Source organism: Oncorhynchus clarkii, chromosome 10 (assembly GCF_045791955.1).
Source record: "Oncorhynchus clarkii lewisi isolate Uvic-CL-2024 chromosome 10, UVic_Ocla_1.0, whole genome shotgun sequence".
NCBI classification, from domain to species: domain Eukaryota; kingdom Metazoa; phylum Chordata; class Actinopteri; order Salmoniformes; family Salmonidae; genus Oncorhynchus; species Oncorhynchus clarkii.
The window spans coordinates 8,262,971-8,281,565 of record NC_092156.1 but is presented as its reverse complement, the minus strand read 5'-3'; the positions used below and the strand labels follow the sequence as shown (position 1 = coordinate 8,281,565).

The window sequence follows — 18,595 nt, the reverse complement described above, 5'->3', positions numbered from 1 at the left end:
ATGAATAGAAGACGAACGACCCTCTGAGTCGTACAGTAACATATTGGGTGATGGGATAGTGACATACAATGGATGGCTGCTCAACGGACCATGAGATGCTGTCCCTCACAGTACAATGACACGTTACAGTAAAAATACCACCGTACAGTGTACATTTTAAGAGTGTTCTTGTGCTTGTACTGTCTTTGTACTGTAGATCCAAAAAGTTGTGAAATTGTACAGTTGTCTTAAATCATATGACGATAGGTAGCTTAGGTTAGGTGATGTAAGTTAGGTCATTGGTATGTTACAAGCCTGACCCATCAGTGTAGGTTAACAAGCCTGACCCATCAGTGTAGGTTAACAAGCCTGAAACATCAATGTAGGTTAACAAGCCTGAAACATCAATGTAGGTTAACAAGCCTGAAACATCAGTGGATTTGTAGAGTAAAATGAAAATGGCACACCCTAATTTGTGGGCTAATTGTGTCATCCTCTCATACCATCTCATTTCCAACACTAAAGCCACTCGATTAGTCATCTCATTCATGTCCTATATTTTAATGTATTTCTCAATCCCAGCCCCCTTCCCCTGCAGGAGGCCTTTTTGCCTTTTGGTAGGCCATCATTGTAAAGAAGAATTTGTTCTTAACTTGCCTAGTTAAATAAAGGTTGAATAAAAAAAATTATAAAAAAAATATCAAAGATTTTATGCCACTAGATATTCTACTGCCCTTGGAACATGTTCCTTATCTTTATCAATGGCTCATACGTCATCTTTGAGATATTAATGGAAACATGCGGAATGAAACAGCAGGTAGAAATGATATTGTCTGTTCTATCTGTACTCTGTTAAATCCTTTAAATCCTCAGTTGGTAGAGCATGGCGCTTGCAACGCCAGGGTTGTGGGTTCGATTCCCACTGCGGACCAGTATGAAAAACAGTACAAAAATGCACTCACTACTGTAAGGATAAGAGTATCTGCTAAATGACTCACTACTGTAGTATCTCTGGATAAGAACGTCTGCTAAATGACTCACTACTGTAGTGGCTCTGGATAAGAGTGTCTGCTAAATGACTCACTACTGTAGTGACTCTGGATAAGAGAGTCTGTTAAATGACTCACTACTGTAGTGGCTCCGGATAAGAGAGTCTGCTAAATGACTCACTACTGTAGTGGCTCTGGATAAGAGAGTCTGTTAAATGACTCACTACTGTAGTGGCTCTGGATAAGAGAGTCTATTAAATGACTCACTACTGTAGTGGCTCTGGATAAGAGAGTCTGCTAAATGACTCACTACTGTAGTGGCTCTGGATAAGAGAGTCTGTTAAATGACTCACTACTGTAGTGGCTCTGGATGAGAGTGTCTGCTAAATGACTCACTCCTCTAAATGGTAATGACCTACAAACTGGTGGTTTATAACATATTTACATGACAAGGGAACACAATAGGGAACATGGTTTTGAAATATGTCATAGCTGTGTAGTTTTGTAGTAATTTAAAAATGTAAATTAATTCTCCATGTCAGGTGTTGGGCAGGAAATATTATATATATATATATATATATATATATATATATATATATATATAATACAGTGCCTTGCGAAAGTATTCGGCCCCCTTGAACTTTGCGACCTTTTGCCACATTTCAGGCTTCAAACATAAAGATATAAAACTGTATTTTTTTGTGAAGAATCAACAACAAGTGGGACACAATCATGAAGTGGAATGACATTTATTGGATATTTTAAACTTTTTTAACAAATCAAAAACTGAAAAATTGGGCGTGCAAAATTATTCAGCCCCCTAAAGTTAATACTTTGTAGCGCCACCTTTTTCTGCGATTACAGCTGTAAGTCGCTTGGGGTATGTCTCTATCAGTTTTGTACATCGAGAGACTGACATTTTTTCCCCATTCCTCCTTGCAAAACAGCTCGAGCTCAGTGAGGTTGGATGGAGAGCATTTGTGAACAGCAGTTTTCAGTTCTTTCCACAGATTCTCGATTGGATTCAGGTCTGGACTTTGACTTGGCCATTCTAACACCTGGATATGTTTATTTTTGAACCATTCCATTTTGCTTTGTGTTTTGGATCATTGTCTTGTTGGAAGACAAATCTCCGTCCCAGTCTCAGGTCTTTTGCAGACTCCATCAGGTTTTCTTCCAGAATGGTCCTGTATTTGGCTCCATCCATCTTCCCATCAATTTTAACCATCTTCCCTGTCCCTGCTGAAGAAAAGCAGGCCCAAACCATGATGCTGCCACCACCATGTTTGACAGTGGGGATGGTGTGTTCAAGGTGATGAGCTGTGTTGCTTTTACGGCAAACATAACGTCTTGCATTGTTGCCAAAAAGTTCAATTTTGGTTTCATCTGACCAGAGCACCTTCTTCCACATGTTTGGTGTGTCTCCCAGGTGGCTTGTGGCAAACTTTAAACAACACTTTTTATGGATATCTTTAAGAAATGGCTTTCTTCTTGCCACTCTTCCATAAAGGCCAGATTTGTGCAATATACGACTGATTGTTGTCCTATGGACAGAGTCTCCCACCTCAGCTGTAGATCTCTGCAGTTCATCCAGAGTGGTCATGGGCCTCTTGGCTGCATCTCTGATCAGTCTTCTCCTTGTATGAGCTGAAAGTTTAGAGGGACGGCCAGGTCTTGGTAGATTTGCAGTGGTCTGATACTCCTTCCATTTCAATATTATCGCTTGCACAGTGCTCCTTGGGATGTTTAAAGCTTGGGAAATCTTTTTGTATCCAAATCCGGCTTTAAACTTCTTCACAACAGTATCTCGGACCTGCCTGGTGTGTTCCTTGTTCTTCATGATGCTCTCTGCACTTTTAACGGACCTCTGAGACTATCACAGTGCAGGTGCATTTATACGGAGACTTGATTACACACAGGTGGATTGTATTTATCATCATTAGTCATTTAGGTCAACATTGGATCATTCAGAGATCCTCACTGAACTTCTGGAGAGAGTTTGCTGCACTGAAAGTAAAGGGGCTGAATAATTTTGCACGCCCAATTTTTCAGTTTTTGATTTGTTAAAAAAGTTTGAAATATCCAATAAATGTCGTTCCACTTCATGATTGTGTCCCACTTGTTGTTGATTCTTCACAAAAAAATACAGTTTTATATCTTTATGTTTGAAGCCTGAAATGTGGCAAAAGGTCGCAAAGTTCAAGGGGGCCGAATACTTTCGCAAGGCACTGTATATATAATTAGAGAGGAAATCTGTAAGTCGGAATGAAATTCCAATGCAGTGACGTTGACAAAGTGGCTCATGTGAGAAACAATACAGAAATCATCCATTCCTATGTGATGTGTGAAAACATTCAGCAGTAGTTTTATTCAACATACTGTATGCACCTATAGATAGGTTGAAAGTCAAATGTTTGGAATTGGACATTTTTGTGTCACAAGGAACAAAATCACTGTTCAGTATAAGGCAAAATGATTGACACCCTTGATACAGCTAAGCATTAATGACTGTATAATATAAATCATTGAAATGCTGAGCTATATTGTTTACTCAAAAGGTCATACCCCTAAACATGCTAACCTCATGGCTTTGGGGAATGATCTTTGACCCTCTAAACCTTCTCACTCATCATTATTCACGATTCATTCAGGATTATCTGTAATCATGGTAGCATCCACATTAATGTAAAAGTGTTTAGAAATATATTCTATACTTATTTCTAATAAAAAAATGACACCAAAATGACACACTACATTATTTACCATTCATTTATATTGGGCCAAAAATAATCTAAAACACAACCAAGACAAACTGCAAATGCATCCAACAAGTATGTAGAGTCACAAGCTTGATGTAATCATTGCGTGCTGGGAATATGGGACTAAATACTAAACTTTTGACTACTTTATTTATAAGAATCTTTCGGGATGTCAATCGGTTTGACCCTTTTCTCTTTTCTGAGGAAAAAAGTAGTTAATTTATCAAACAGAATCTCTTTCTCCAAGATATTAGTATAAAATAATATCATTTCCTCATTCTTTTTGTTGCATACAATATAGCTTAGTATTTGAATTCTTTATCTTATACGTTATTGCTCATCTTTAATCCAGGGGTTCAATTATTTCAGACTCCACTGTAGCTGTTCATGACTGTTAATGATAGTAGTAGACAGGAAAAACTGAATTGTCGACCGGAAAAACTGACATAGTGCAAAAAAAGTGTCACTATTAATTGGGTTGGGGAAGAACTTCTCTTTTTGATACACAAAAGTATGCCATCTATTAAAGTCCAAGACAGCCATCTTTATTGCAGCAGAAAAGATCCACATAAACCGTCTCTTTACAAAAGTGATTTTGTTTGTTGTTTCTATCTTCAGAGAGAGCAGTCAGTGAATCCTATTGGCAGTAGTCAAGCCACAGTGCAACACTCCCCCCCCCCCCCCCCCCCCCTCCTCTTTTCCATTCCTCTTTTTGGTGGGGTCTGTGCAGAGGAAGGACTGCCCCATCACATGCCCGCGGCCTGGCTCATGCAGGGGAGAGTCTGTGACGCTTTGGGGAAGTCATGGGCGACCACTCGTCCATTCTCGCCCCCGCTCCCTGTCCTGGTCATCCGGCCCAGGGTGGAACTCAGCATGGCTGCATCAATGATTTGCTGCATGGGATAACACAGGGAGTTACACAACAACAATACATTATAGTTACCCATTAATTTTACTGAACTCCACTGAGTTAATCCACTGAACTCCACTGAGTTAATCCACTGAACTCTACTGAGTTAATCCACTGAACTCTACTGAGTTAATCCACTGAACTCTACTGAGTTAATCCACTGAACTCTACTGAGTTAATCCACTGAACTCTACTGAGTTAATCCACTGAACTCTACTGAGTTAATCCACTGAACTCTACTGAGTTAATCCACTGAACTCTACTGAGTTAATCCACTGAACTCTACTGAGTTAATCCACTGAACTCTACTGAGTTAATCCACTGAACTCTACTGAGTTAATCCACTGAACTCTACTGAGTTAATCCACTGAACTCTACTGAGTTAATCCACTGAACTCTACTGAGTTAATCCACTGAACTCTACTGAGTTAATCCACTGAACTCTACTGAGTTAATCCACTGAACTCTACTGAGTTAATCCACTGAACTCTACTGAGTTAATCCACTGAACTCTACTGAGTTAATCCACTGAACTCTACTGAGTTAATCCACTGAACTCTACTGAGTTAATCCACTGAACTCTACTGAGTTAATCCACTGAACTCTACTGAGTTAATCCACTGAACTCTACTGAGTTAATCCACTGAACTCTACTGAGTTAATCCACTGAACTCTACTGAGTTAATCCACTGAACTCTACTGAGTTAATCCACTGAACTCTACTGAGTTAATCCACTGAACTCTACTGAGTTAATCCACTGAACTCTACTGAGTTAATCCACTGAACTCTACTGAGTTAATCCACTGAACTCTACTGAGTTAATCCACTGAACTCTACTGAGTTAATCCACTGAACTCTACTGAGTTAATCCACTGAACTCTACTGAGTTAATCCACTGAACTCTACTGAGTTAATCCACTGAACTCCACTGAGTTAATCCACTGAACTCCACTGAGTTAATCCACTGAACTCCACTGAGTTAATCCACTGAACTCCACTGAGTTAATCCACTGAACTCCACTGAGTTAATCCACTGAACTCTACTGAGTTAATCCACTGAACTCTACTGAGTTAATCCACTGAACTCCACTGAGTTAATCCACTGAACTCCACTGAGTTAATCCACTGAACTCCACTGAGTTAATCCACTGAACTCCACTGAGTTAATCTACTGAACTCCACTGAGTTAATCCACTGAACACTATCGAGTTAATCCACTGAACACTATCGAGTTAATCTACTGAACACTATCGAGTTAATCTACTGAACACTATCGAGTTAATCTACTGAACACTATCGAGTTAATCTACTGAACACTATCGAGTTAATCTACTGAACACTATCGAGTTAATCTACTGAACACTATCGAGTTAATCTACTGAACACTATCGAGTTAATCTACTGAACACTATCGAGATAATCTATTGAACACTATCGAGTTAATCTACTGAACACTATCGAGTTAATCTACTGAACACTATCGAGTTAATCTACTGAACACTATCGAGTTAATCTACTGAACACTATCGAGTTAATCTACTGAACACTATCGAGTTAATCTACTGAACACTATCGAGTTAATCTACTGAACACTATCGAGATAATCTACTGAACACTATCGAGATAATCTATTGAACACTATCGAGTTAATCTACTGAACACTATCGAGTTAATCTACTGAACACTATCGAGTTAATCTACTGAACACTATCGAGTTAATCTACTGAACACTATCGAGTTAATCTACCGAGTTAATCTACTATACCAAGTTAATCTACTATACTCTACTATACCAAGTTAATCTACTATACTCTACCGAGTTAATCTACTATACTCCACCAAGTTAATATACTATACTCTACCAAGTTAATCTACTGAACTCTACTGAACTCTACTGAGTTAATCTACTGAACTCTACTGAATTTTACTGAGTTAATCTACTTAACTCTCCTGAGTTAATAAACAAAAATGTACTTGAAACAGCCATTAAGTGATTATTGGTTCAGTTACTTGGTATAAAACAGGAATGTGCAAACAGACAATCCTGACTTCTGTGCTATGAGTCACGCAATGTATTTTCTTCCTCTGTAAACTCTTGTGAAAGATGACACTCGTTCTCTCTGCTCCTTTGTCTCTGGTTATCTCACAGTGGAGAGCCAATAAGTGTACCATGCAAAATATGAGACCGAACCCCCGTAACAATAACGCAAGCAGAACCGTGCGGCGCTAGCTCCCAGCCTACTCTCTTTTGCATTAGTTTAACATAATGAAACACCCGTAGGCTTGAAACTGGAGCTAATGATCTGGATGTTGGCTTGTACATCCTCAGTGTATAAATGATTTAAATCAAGTACACTTCAATAGATCCCGAGGATTATGCTCTTCGGCTGATGCAGACTAATTGGTCTACTCACAGTAGCGATATGTGGCTGAGATACTTTAAACACAGGACTTACGTGATTCCGCTGTCGACCTGACATGTAAACATTTTCAACAAAATGGCTGTTTATGATGGAGCTAAACGTGTACTGTACAGCTGGGATGTATACTAAACACATTAAGATATCATCATGACATTAAATCACTTCTGTTGCACATATGCAACAGTCCCTGGTTTCATGTCTAATTGCAATCAACTGATATTTGGACATTCATTTTTTTGAAAATGTATCATAAATAAATAGATACATTGAAAAAAATGTATTAAGCATTAAGTTCATGAGGTTAATGAGAAGTTGCAAATGAAAGTCATACACAAATCGTAACTAATTATCGGATAAGATGAAAAGATACACACATCTTTGATCTAAATAGGAACTTACTGTATAGTGACGCATGATCACATGCATCTGGCAGCTATTATGCCATTGTTTTCAATCAAACCTACGTCATCAAAGATGGAGATGACAAACAAAAGCCAGGTGTTTCTACACCTCAGACGATACAGTACCCAACAGAGTAATAAATACTGTATAACTAAGAAGTAGTGTGACATATTCTTCTCACACACATAACTCATCTAGTAGCTGTAGGGTCAATAGCTGAATAAATGGACCCTTCATTGAAACAGCTCTGTGCCTGACAAAGTGCTTTAGTCTTCTGCCCGATGGTTCAGGGGGATGACCAGTATTTCTGTAGTTCAGGGGATTTAACAGTATCTCTGTAGTTCAGGTGATTTAACAGTATCTCTGTAGTTCAGGGGATTTAACAGTATCTCTGTAGTTCAGGGGATTTAACAGTATCTCTGTAGTTCAGGGGATTTAACAGTATCTCTGTAGTTCAGGGGATTTAACAGTACCTCTGTAGTTCAGGGGATTTAACAGTACCTCTGTAGTTCAGGGGATTTAACAGTATCTCTGTAGTTCAGGGGATTTAACAGTATCTCTGTAGTTCAGGGGATTTAACAGTACCTCTGTAGTTCAGGGGATTTAACAGTATCTCTGTAGTTCAGGGGATTTAACAGTATCTCTGTAGTTCAGGGGATTTAACAGTACCTCTGTAGTTCAGGGGATTTAACAGTACCTTTGTAGTTCAGGGGATTTAACAGTATCTCTGTAGTTCAGGGGATTTAACAGTATCTCTGTAGTTCAGGGTATTTAACAGTACCTCTGTAGTTCAGGGGTTTTAACAGTAGCTCTGTAGTTCAGGGTATTTAACAGTACCTCTGTAGTTCAGGGGTTTTAACAGTAGCTCTGTAGTTCAGGGGATTTAACAGTATCTCTGTAGTTCAGGTGATTTAACAGTATCTCTGTAGTTCAGGGGATTTAACAGTATCTCTGTAGTTCAGGGGATTTAACAGTACCTCTGTAGTTCAGGGGATTTAACAGTATCTCTGTAGTTCAGGGGATTTAACAGTACCTCTGTAGTTCAGGGGATTTAACAGTACCTCTGTAGTTCAGGGGATTTAACAGTATCTCTGTAGTTCAGGGGATTTAACAGTATCTCTGTAGTTCAGGGGATTTAACAGTATCTCTGTAGTTCAGGGGATTTAACAGTATCTCTGTAGTTCAGGTGATTTAACAGTATCTCTGTAGTTCAGGGGATTTAACAGTATCTCTGTAGTTCAGGGGATTTAACAGTACCTTTGTAGTTCAGGGGATTTAACAGTATCTCTGTAGTTCAGGGGATTTAACAGTAGCTAGGTAGTTCAGGGGATTTAACAGTAGCTCTGTAGTTCAGGGGTTTTTTCACGGTCGTCGTCGGAATGAGACCAAGGTGCAGCGTGGTAGGCGTACATTTTCTTTTATTTGTAATGTAGCCAACAAAAACAAGAAATAACAAAAACGACCGTGAAGCTTACAAAGGATATAGTGCCCCTAACAAAGACAACTACCCACACTGAAAGGAGGGAAAAAGGGCTACCTAAGTATGATTCCCAATCAGAGACAACGATAGACAGCTGTCCCTGATTGAGAACCATACCCAGCCAAAACATAGAAATACCAAAACATAGAAAATAGAACATAGAATGCCCACCCAAATCCCCTGACCAAACCAAAATAGAGACATAAAAAGCTCTCTAAGGTCAGGGCATGACAGTACCCCCCCCCCCCCCCCAAAGGATGAGGACTCCAACCGCAAAACCTGAACCTATAGGGGAGGGTCTGGGTGGGCATCTATCCGCGGTGGCGGCTCTGGCGCGGGACGTAGACACCACTCCACCTCTGGCTCACCCCACTTTGGTAGCGCGGACTGAGGACCCTCGCTGTGGGCCCAAGACTGGGGACCTTTGCTGCGGGGCACGGACTGATCACCCTCGTTGCGGGCCCCGGACTGGGCACCCTCGCTGCGGGCCCCGGACTGGGCACCCTCGTTGCGGGCCACGGACTGGGCACCCTCGCTGGTGGCTCGGGACTGGAGTCAGCCGCTGGAGGCTCCGGACTGGAGGCCGTCGCTGGAGGCTCCGGACTGGAGGCCGTCGTTGGAGCCTTCGTGCCATGACTCCTCACTGGAGGCTTCGTGCCATGGATCATCACTGGAGGCTTCTTGCCATGGATCTTCACTGGAGGCTTCGTGCCATGGATCATCACTGGAGGCTTCTTGCCATGGATCACCACTGGAGGCTTCTTGCCATGGATCACCACTGGAGGCTTCGTGCCATGGATCATCACTGGAGGCTTCTTGCCATGGATCATCACTGGAGGCTTCTTGCCATGGATCATCACTGGAGGCTTCTTGCCATGGATCATCACTGGAGGCTTCGTGCCATGGATAATCACTGGAGGCTTCGTGCCATGGATCATCACTGGAGGCTTCGTGCCATGGATCATCACTGGAGGCTTCTTGCCATGGATCATCACTGGAGGCTTCTTGCCAAGGATCATCACTGGAGGCTTCGTGCCATGGATCATCACTGGAGGATTCTTGCCATGGATCATCACTGGAGGCTTCTTGCCATGGATCATCACTGGAGGCTTCTTGCCATGGATCATCACTGGAGGCTTCTTGCCATGGATCATCACTGGAGGCTTCTTGCCATGGATCATCACTGGAGGCTTAGTTCTGGACGCAGGCACAGGACTCACCAGGCTGGGGAGACGTACAGGAGGCTTTGTCCTTGGCAGAGGCTTCGGATACACTGGGCCGTGGAGGCGCACTGGAGGTCTCGAGCTTAGAGCCTGCACAACCCGTCCTGGCTGGGTGGTTATCGTCACCCTGCAAATGTGGGGCGCTGGCACAGGACGCATTGGGCTGTGCAGACATACCGGAGACACAGTGTGCAGAAATGGCACAGGATATCCTGGGGCGAAGAGACGCACTGGAGACCAGGCGCGCTGAGCCGGCACCATCCGTCCTGGCTGGATGCTCAACCTAGCCCGGCAGATGAAGGGAGCTGGGATGTAGCGCACCGGGCTGTGAATGCGCACTGGAGACACCGTGCTCCGCCGCATAATGCCTGACCAGTACGACGCTCGCCACGGTAAGCACGGGGAGTTAGCTCAGGTCTCCAACCTGACTCAGTCAAACTCTCCGTGTGCCGCCCCCAAAATGTTGCTAGCCGTGTTCCCTCATAACGCTGGGCCCCTTTACCAGCTGCCTTTGCCTTCTTCTCTGCTTCTACCTGCTCCTACGGCAGGCGATCCTTTCCGTCATTGATCTCCTCCCACGTCCAGGATCCCTTGCCATTCAAAATGTCCTCCCACGTCCATTCCTCCTTACCACACTGCTTGGTCCTTTGGTGGTGGGAAGTTCTGTCACGCCCGTCGAATGAACTAGACCAAAGCGCAGCGTGGTGAGCGTACATGTTCCTTTAATTGAGAAATGACGCCGACAAAAACAATAAACAATACAAAACAACCGTGAAGCTTACGGGCAATGTGCCACAAATAAAGTGAACTTCCCACAAAGAAAGGAGGGAAAAAGGGCTACCTAAGTATGATTCCCAATCAGAGACAACGATAGACAGCTGTCCCTGATTGAGAACCCTACCCAGCCAAAACATAGAAATACCAAAACATAGAAAATAGAACATAGAATGCCCACCCAAATCACACCCTAACCAAACCAAAATAGAGACCACCATAATTAGCAAATAAATAAATTAAAAATCCTACAATGTGATTTTCTGGATTATTTTTTTCTCATTTTGTCTGTTATAGTTGAAGTGTACCTATGACGAAAATTACAGGCCTCTCTCATCTTTTTAAGTGGGTGAACTTGCACAATTGGTGGCTGACTAAATACTTTTTTGCCTCACTGTAAATTATAGAGCCTTCGTCATTGCTTCAAAGTTAAAATAATATAAAAACAATAATTAAGAGGGTGCTTATATTTGTTCTAGTTCACACATGTACAGATGTAGGATCTTAATTTGAGCCAGTTTGCTACAGATTATAATGAATGGACTTTTCTTGTAAGGGTGGATACATTTTACGTTAGGAAAAATCAAATCAGATTTTTTAATGTGTAACTTACAAACTTTAGAAGCCTTTTCAAATCTTGATTACACTAGCTTGCATTTCCTGCCGTGCAGGAAAATTCTCATCAACAAAAGAGAGATCAAATTAAGAACCTACATCTGTACAAGTGTGTATTAATAAGAACATCTTTTTTTCCCCACAACTCCCCCTGAGACACATTTGGAGAGTCGGGGTCGCGGCCTGCCGTCCTCCACTTAACTAACCTTCATCCTCCTCGACTCGATCCTGGACTTGTAACAGAACTCGACCAAGGCCACGAGCATGGCCAGCCCCAGCCCTCCAATCAGGATGTAGAACACCCCAGCCACATTGCTGAGGCTCAGAGCGCTGGTCTTGTCCTACAGACACAAAGACACAGGGTGAGACGCACTGGACCATGTCCAAGAGACACACCACACTAGGATAAAGATAGTGTAATTAACCATTCAACTACTGGTCTCACTACTGTCCTAGTGAATTTACACGACACATACTGACTGGTAAGTGTACCTTCATGATAAATCAACAGGTCATTGTATATCTCCTAGAGAGGTCCTGACATATCTTTCTAATTTAACTGACTACTATCAACAACATACTTGATACAGTACATATCTAAGACTGACAGAAACATGCAGAGTCATGCACATGTAACAGGCTTGGAGTGAACATATCTTTAGAAAGTAGCTGACTAATGTGCATTTACAGCTAACACGTGTCTTTTATACCAGACATAATGTCCAGTCATTCAAAATCAAATATGCATTAAAACACTTACATTAATTCCATTCTATATCGCCTCGCTGTTTTTTTGTTGTTGTTGATCATTTACTAAACCACGAAGTCCCTTGAGATGAGAATCTCTTTTTCAAGGGAGAGCGTTTCACACTATCAGAATGATATGTAGTTGGTGTTGTGTATTCTAAAACATTCCCAAGACTGAATTTTTATAGAGTTGAACCATGCAAGAGGGAAAGGTCAACTTTTATTTTAGGTTTACGTCATAGGGTAGGGGTATCTTTATAAAATATAATTTGATTTTTAAGCAAATGCACCAGATAAGGGAAGGGCAATTGATTCGACAAGCCGTGGTTGCCGTGACATCACAAGAGGGGTTGCGCACATCTGTGACATGTGTAGTCTGGGATTGGTGGCAGATTGGCCATGTCTTGGGTCTCAACCAATAGCATGCACACTGTCTAAAGACAGAGACAAGGAACACAGCACTAAAGGAGAGGAGATCCCAGTTCTGGAGGAGGTCTTGTATAAAGGGCCTTTCTCTCCACGCTGTCATTTACCCGTGTCTCTTCATTTGACTTTGAAAGTTAAAATCACAAATAAATCTAAATTCTATTCATTCAGAAAACTGTGAATACTTTGCCTGTAGATGTCTGTAGAATATCCCAGACACAGGGAACAAAAGGGTATTATCACTGTGTTATTCCTACACTATACAGTTTCAATTGTTATCCTTGTAATTGGTTCATCATCATTAGCTACACACATTTTGGAGAATAGAATACAACCCTAGGTCTACTTTTTTGGTTTAGACGAAACAAGCATTTACCAAGATCTAATTACGGGCCACTGTCTCATCCATAGCATGTGAGGACACAGCAATTATCACTAATCACTAAAGGTGTCTGAGTTCCAGGGCTGACATGAATCACAGTTATAAGGACACCAGTTTGTGTAAATGGCAGATTGGAGAGAAAGAGTGCTGAGTGCTGGGGAAGGGGGGACGAGGGACCGTACAGAACTGCTAATACTCAATCTTGGTGTTAAGTATAGGACCAACACATGGACTGACCTTTCTTCCGGAGTCCTTGCTTCCACACTCTCCCTTATCGTACCACCATTTGTTTTTCAGTTTGTCTAAGATGGCTTGCTCATTGAGTTTCAACACCGCTAGGTTTACGGGGATTCTTCAACCAGGAAATGACATAAATAACATCACCCATGTTATCTTATGTTATTCAGTACATAGTAAACAGACACCCATTATTATGTCTAGATATGTTCTACGTACATGTCTAGACGGATAAAAAAAAAACAAGAAAAACAAACAAACACAAATCACAACTTGAAACTGTCACTGCCAAAGTGATATGCATTAATACTCCATCTAGCTTTGTGTCCTTTTTCCCTACTGCAAGATGTGTATTACTATATCACTTTGGGTAACCGGCAAAATGTAAACACTCGGATATGCAAACCTGTCAATTATTGTTGCTTTAACAAGACAGTACTTTAGAAAACATACACGAAACTCTGCAAAAAAACATTTTTTGGGGGGGGGGAATTGCCAATGCAACTAATTTGAAAGTAAACGGCACGTTTTTTGAAGAATTCCTCATACAATATAGTTGTAATCTTACACAAACTAACGTCAACAAGGACGAAGGGGGATTTGTGGTATTGCAGCCGATGTGTTTTTTTTTTAAAGGTTTGTTGCCGGTTACCCCCCATCGTCGTGGTTACCCGCTAGGTTTCTCATACTGGGGCTGACCTTGGAGTCACCTCCTCCGCTGCCGCACTCTCCCTTGTCGTACCACCATTTGTTTTTCAATTTGTCCAACAGGCCCTGCTCGTTCAGTTTTAACACTGCCAAGTTTACTGGGTTTCTTGAAATGATAATAGAATAATATTGGTCAGCATTTATGGAGATGTGATACGGTGTGGCAGAGGTAGTTCAGAAATAAAGTTTAAATAGCAAAAAGGAGGTACTGTTATCAGAATAATGAAAAATTAATAAAAAATAAGGCTACTAATAATGTGCCTGCCACTGTAAAATAAAATACAAAACATTTGTTTCTAGTCCTGTATATAAAAATAATACTTCATGGTTTAAACCATGACAGATTTTACCAAGCAAGACCAAGGATTCTAGGTAGGAGAACTATATACATATCAGAACATGTCTTGGATTGGTTGCATGGGCATGTATTTCCGTTAAAATCTAAAATAAGTAGCCTCCTGGATAAGGACAAGGCATAAACAGCCAACTTGTCGATTCACTTTTCAATACTCAAGTTTTCGTCAGATATTCATTGGGATATTTTTGTGGTCAGGTGAGCACTATCCAAGGCATTACTGATATTGGGCATTGTGCTCCATTCTCTTCATCCTTTGCTGTTGCTGGTCCATTACAGTATGGACAACCCTCTCATAACTAACATGGTGGAAGGTGCTGCTGTACAGAAGTCTGATGGAAACATTATGTCAGCATGAACACTCAGCAAGCTAGAGTCTTTCTCAGTAAAACCCCGGAATTCTTTCTCTATTCAGAGAGAAAGAAAGAGTTCCGTCTGCCTAATGGATGAGTTAAATAAATCCACATCCTCTATTAGGATTTTAGTAGCATTTGTCTTTGAGAGCGGCAGTTTTCTTGTGATGCGACTGACAAAAATAAAGTGATGTGACGATGATGTGGGGGAAAACACGTCAGGAATAAAAACAGGAAGGAAGAAGATTATTATTATTTTTTTTTCAACAGGTATAGAAGACAAGACAAGGGTGGGATGTAATGGTATGCCACATCAGATACACAGCAATGAAGGACTCTTAAGTCCATTTCTGTTTCATAAACATTACGGAGAACTGATCACAGTTTACAACTTTATGATAGCAGAAACTATGTTCCAACATATTTAGAACGGATGGTTAGGATGTTTTTTTCTCCAAATCATCAAAACCTTAAGCTCATATAGAATAGTATGTATCTGATGTGGCACAGTTGTTACAGCTCATACAGCAGTCATTTCAACATCATTTTCTACTTTCAACATACACAAATGCAATAGTGCAAATATAGGCTAGTACACTGTGGCATGGGGATCACAGGTTGGTTTAAAGACGTTTTAGACGGTTATTTTTCAAGAGCTCATTTTATACAACTTTAGAGAATGTACCGTAGAATAGGAAAATATCAATCGTATGTATACACATACATCCGTAAAAACACCAATTCACAGAATTAGCTCAAGATCTTTGGAATGTGCGTAATTTGAACCCACAGCCACAGTGTGAAACTACAATTAGTCTCAGAGTATGTACGAGTCCGTCAAAGCCTAGGCTGAACCAGCCCATCACACTTGATATTGAGTGTAACTTAGAAAGCCTTTGTGAAACACCACTCTTTCTGTCACCTTGATAAAGATATTGGTAGACTAATAAACTAGGTAAACAACGTGAGTGATCGATCAAAAAGGCTGCTGGGTGTGATTGATAAAGCCTATGTGCTTTGTGAATGGGGCCTGCAGCCCATTAATATGAGGACAATAACATCTGATTGAACACAGGTGCATTAAAAGTGATGAAACAGATGAGTTCCTAAATGTGAATCTTGCAAAAAAAAAACGTTTTTACTGGGTGCTTTTACCCTGAAATAACTTGTAAAATATTGGTTCATAATTGGTTTTTGGTACTAAAATAAAATTGCAATTAAATCACAGGAGATGTACAGAAAAGGTAATAACTAACACCTAGGATTCTAATTCAAGTGCTATTTCTTGGGAAAATGCCGTTTTGAGATTTACTGTCAAAGTCCACAACTCTAGAAGTTCTGAGATAAAAAAAAATATGCAGGTAATAACATCAGGGTGCAATTTAAAGTTAATTGAATTAAATAGCTTTCATTTATTATCTATCAAAGCCGGAATTTACATTTTCGTAACAGTTATTACCCCCAGTTTTCCTAGTTATTCCAAGGAGCAAGACATTACAAAATGGTATTATAACCAGTGTTTGTCTGAAGAAAGTAAAGGCCTGAACGGTCATGATTCCAATATGATGTTGATGATACTTTATGGACTGAGTTGAGACAGTGATGGGGGGGGGACATGTTCTAGATGTCTGGTGAGAGTGGTTACAAATCAGGAGTAGAGAATAGTTGAATGAGACTCTCTCTCAATGAGACTTTATCTCTTTATCTCGTAATGAGACTTTATCAATTTATCTCTCAATGAGACTTTATCTATTTATCTCTTAATGAGACTTTATCTCTTTATCTCTTAATGAGACTTTATCTATTTATCTCTTAATGAGACTTTATCTCTTTATCTCGTAATGAGACTTTATCTCTCAATGAGACTTTATCTATTTATCTCTTAATGAGACTTTATCTCTTTATCTCGTAATGAGACTTTATCTCTTAATGAGACTTTATCAATTTATCTCGTAATGAGACTTTATCTCTCAATGAGACTTTATCTCTTTATCTCTTAATGAGACTTTATCTCTTTATCTCGTAATGAGACGTCATCTCTTTATCTCTTAACTAGCATTATCACTGAAACAGACTAAAATGTGCATAATTTGCCCAAAGATTGTAAATTGATATATAACATCATGCTACATTTATTAAAGAAATAGTCTCTTCACTAATTATTATTTACTTTACAAAAGTGGGATAATTTGCAACTGTAACCTCTCTCACCTCAAGGGTGCATTTGGCATTCACATGTAAAACATAACAGGTGTGGTCGATCGTCATGGTGACGTGACCAGCCTACACACTGTAATACCTTAGTGCCGATCCCTTGGGCGTGGCCACTCCGTAACCCTTGGAGTCCAGGTTCCCTCCCACCTTCATGGTGTCACAGGGTTTTCTCTGCTCGATGTACTCGTTCATGGTGGACTCCAGCAGGTAGGCATACCTCCCTTTGGACTTCCTGACCCGCACCACGCCCTCGTCTGTGGTCTTCACGAACACTGACGGGTCGGCAGACTTCATGTAGGACCACATCTTCTCAAATACGGCTATTTTCGATCTCTAAGGTGCAAAAACAATAATGGGTAAAATACTGTATGTAGATGCTCTATGAGAAATGTAACCGCCTCGTCAAAAACTAATTGGAGCCACTTCATGACAGTTGATGCTTTTTCATGACAGTTGATGACATCTAGAGCTTTACCCTGAAGAACTCTTTGGTGGAGCCTCCGTCTAGAGTACCATAGGCGATCTCCGTCTGCTTGGCCAGGTCCTCGGCACTCTCTATGGGCGACACCATCCTCTCCACGGTGAGGAAAGCAGCCAGGTTGGCCGTGTAGGACGAGATGATGATGAGGGTGAAGAACCACCACACTCCCCCTACAATGCGACCAGAGAGGGACCTAGAGAGAAGAGAGAGAGGAGAGTCTCTAACAATCCAAACATTGCCATCTCAGATAGAAGGAAAGGAAAGTGGACGTGTTGAGTGAGGGAAGTGATAAATCAATGGTTCAAGAGTAACACTGATCGTTTTCTTGGCACACAATGATACATTGCTTTCTGTTGCCACTATACAGATAATCACTCAATCACTTGGATAATCACTCCGTTTCGCACAATGCCACAGGTATAGAGACATGTGTATTAATTGCTTTTCCTTGTTTGATTGATTGTGAGTGTTGTACAACAACAACAAAAAAATGAAACAAAATAAGCTATATCTGTTCACACAAACCTACACTACACTATGTGAAAAAATAAGCCCCCACAAAAATGTTTGCGATCAAATCATTGCGCTAATTGTACCTTCAAAAGAACCTGACCCCATTCCTGGCCTAAATGCTGTGCTACAAACGTATTCTGAACTACAGCAGAGACAGTTGGTGCAGCACGTCTGCTCCGAAGATCACAGCGGCGCTACAAAACAGAGATCGCATTTCTGAGAAAACAGAAACACACATAGTTGGATTGTCCTTTTGTAGGGCTGCATAACACCCAATTAGTATGCATTGTATGAAACAATCCTCTCCATTTTCAGTCTGAGCGTAAACAAACATGGCAGTTGTGTGGGCTGATGGTGAAAGACAGGTTGATCTGTAGAAAATGGCGTTCAGCGTTGTAGGATCTCTGAGTGCCAGTGTAGATTTCTCAAAGACGACACTCCCCTTTTGGAAGCAGCAAAGCTTCTAACTAAAGCAGAGGAATTAAAGAGGAATTGTGTTAAAAAAAAAGAATTGCTTTAAAAATAGCAAATTGTTGTTCTGTGTTGTTTTATGCAAAACAGAGGATAAGCTGGCTCCAGTATTTGGATTTGCCCAGCAATTTCAGGGAGAAGAACGTCCTCACC

The 18,595-nt window shown here is 40.9% G+C and overlaps 1 protein-coding gene across 2 annotated transcripts in view; it reads right to left on the bottom strand.

Annotated features, from left to right (window-relative positions):
- Positions 1–4,222: 4,222 nt before the first annotated feature.
- The window catches only part of LOC139417973 (glutamate receptor 1-like), a 129,774-nt gene continuing 115,401 nt past the window's right edge, over positions 4,223–18,595 (bottom strand). The window contains exons 12-16 of one of the 2 annotated variants that reach the window (XM_071167010.1): positions 17,453–17,651; positions 17,063–17,310; positions 14,047–14,161; positions 11,762–11,896; positions 4,223–4,620 (exon numbers count right to left, since the gene is read on the bottom strand). In XM_071167010.1, coding sequence (XP_071023111.1) covers positions 4,474–4,620; positions 11,762–11,896; positions 14,047–14,161; positions 17,063–17,310; positions 17,453–17,651 — 844 coding nt within the window. In that variant the 3' untranslated portion in view covers positions 4,223–4,473. Of the gene's footprint in view, positions 4,621–11,761; positions 11,897–13,347; positions 13,463–14,046; positions 14,162–17,062; positions 17,311–17,452; positions 17,652–18,595 lie in introns of both variants that reach the window. The other variant, XM_071167009.1, reaches the window with a different exon arrangement.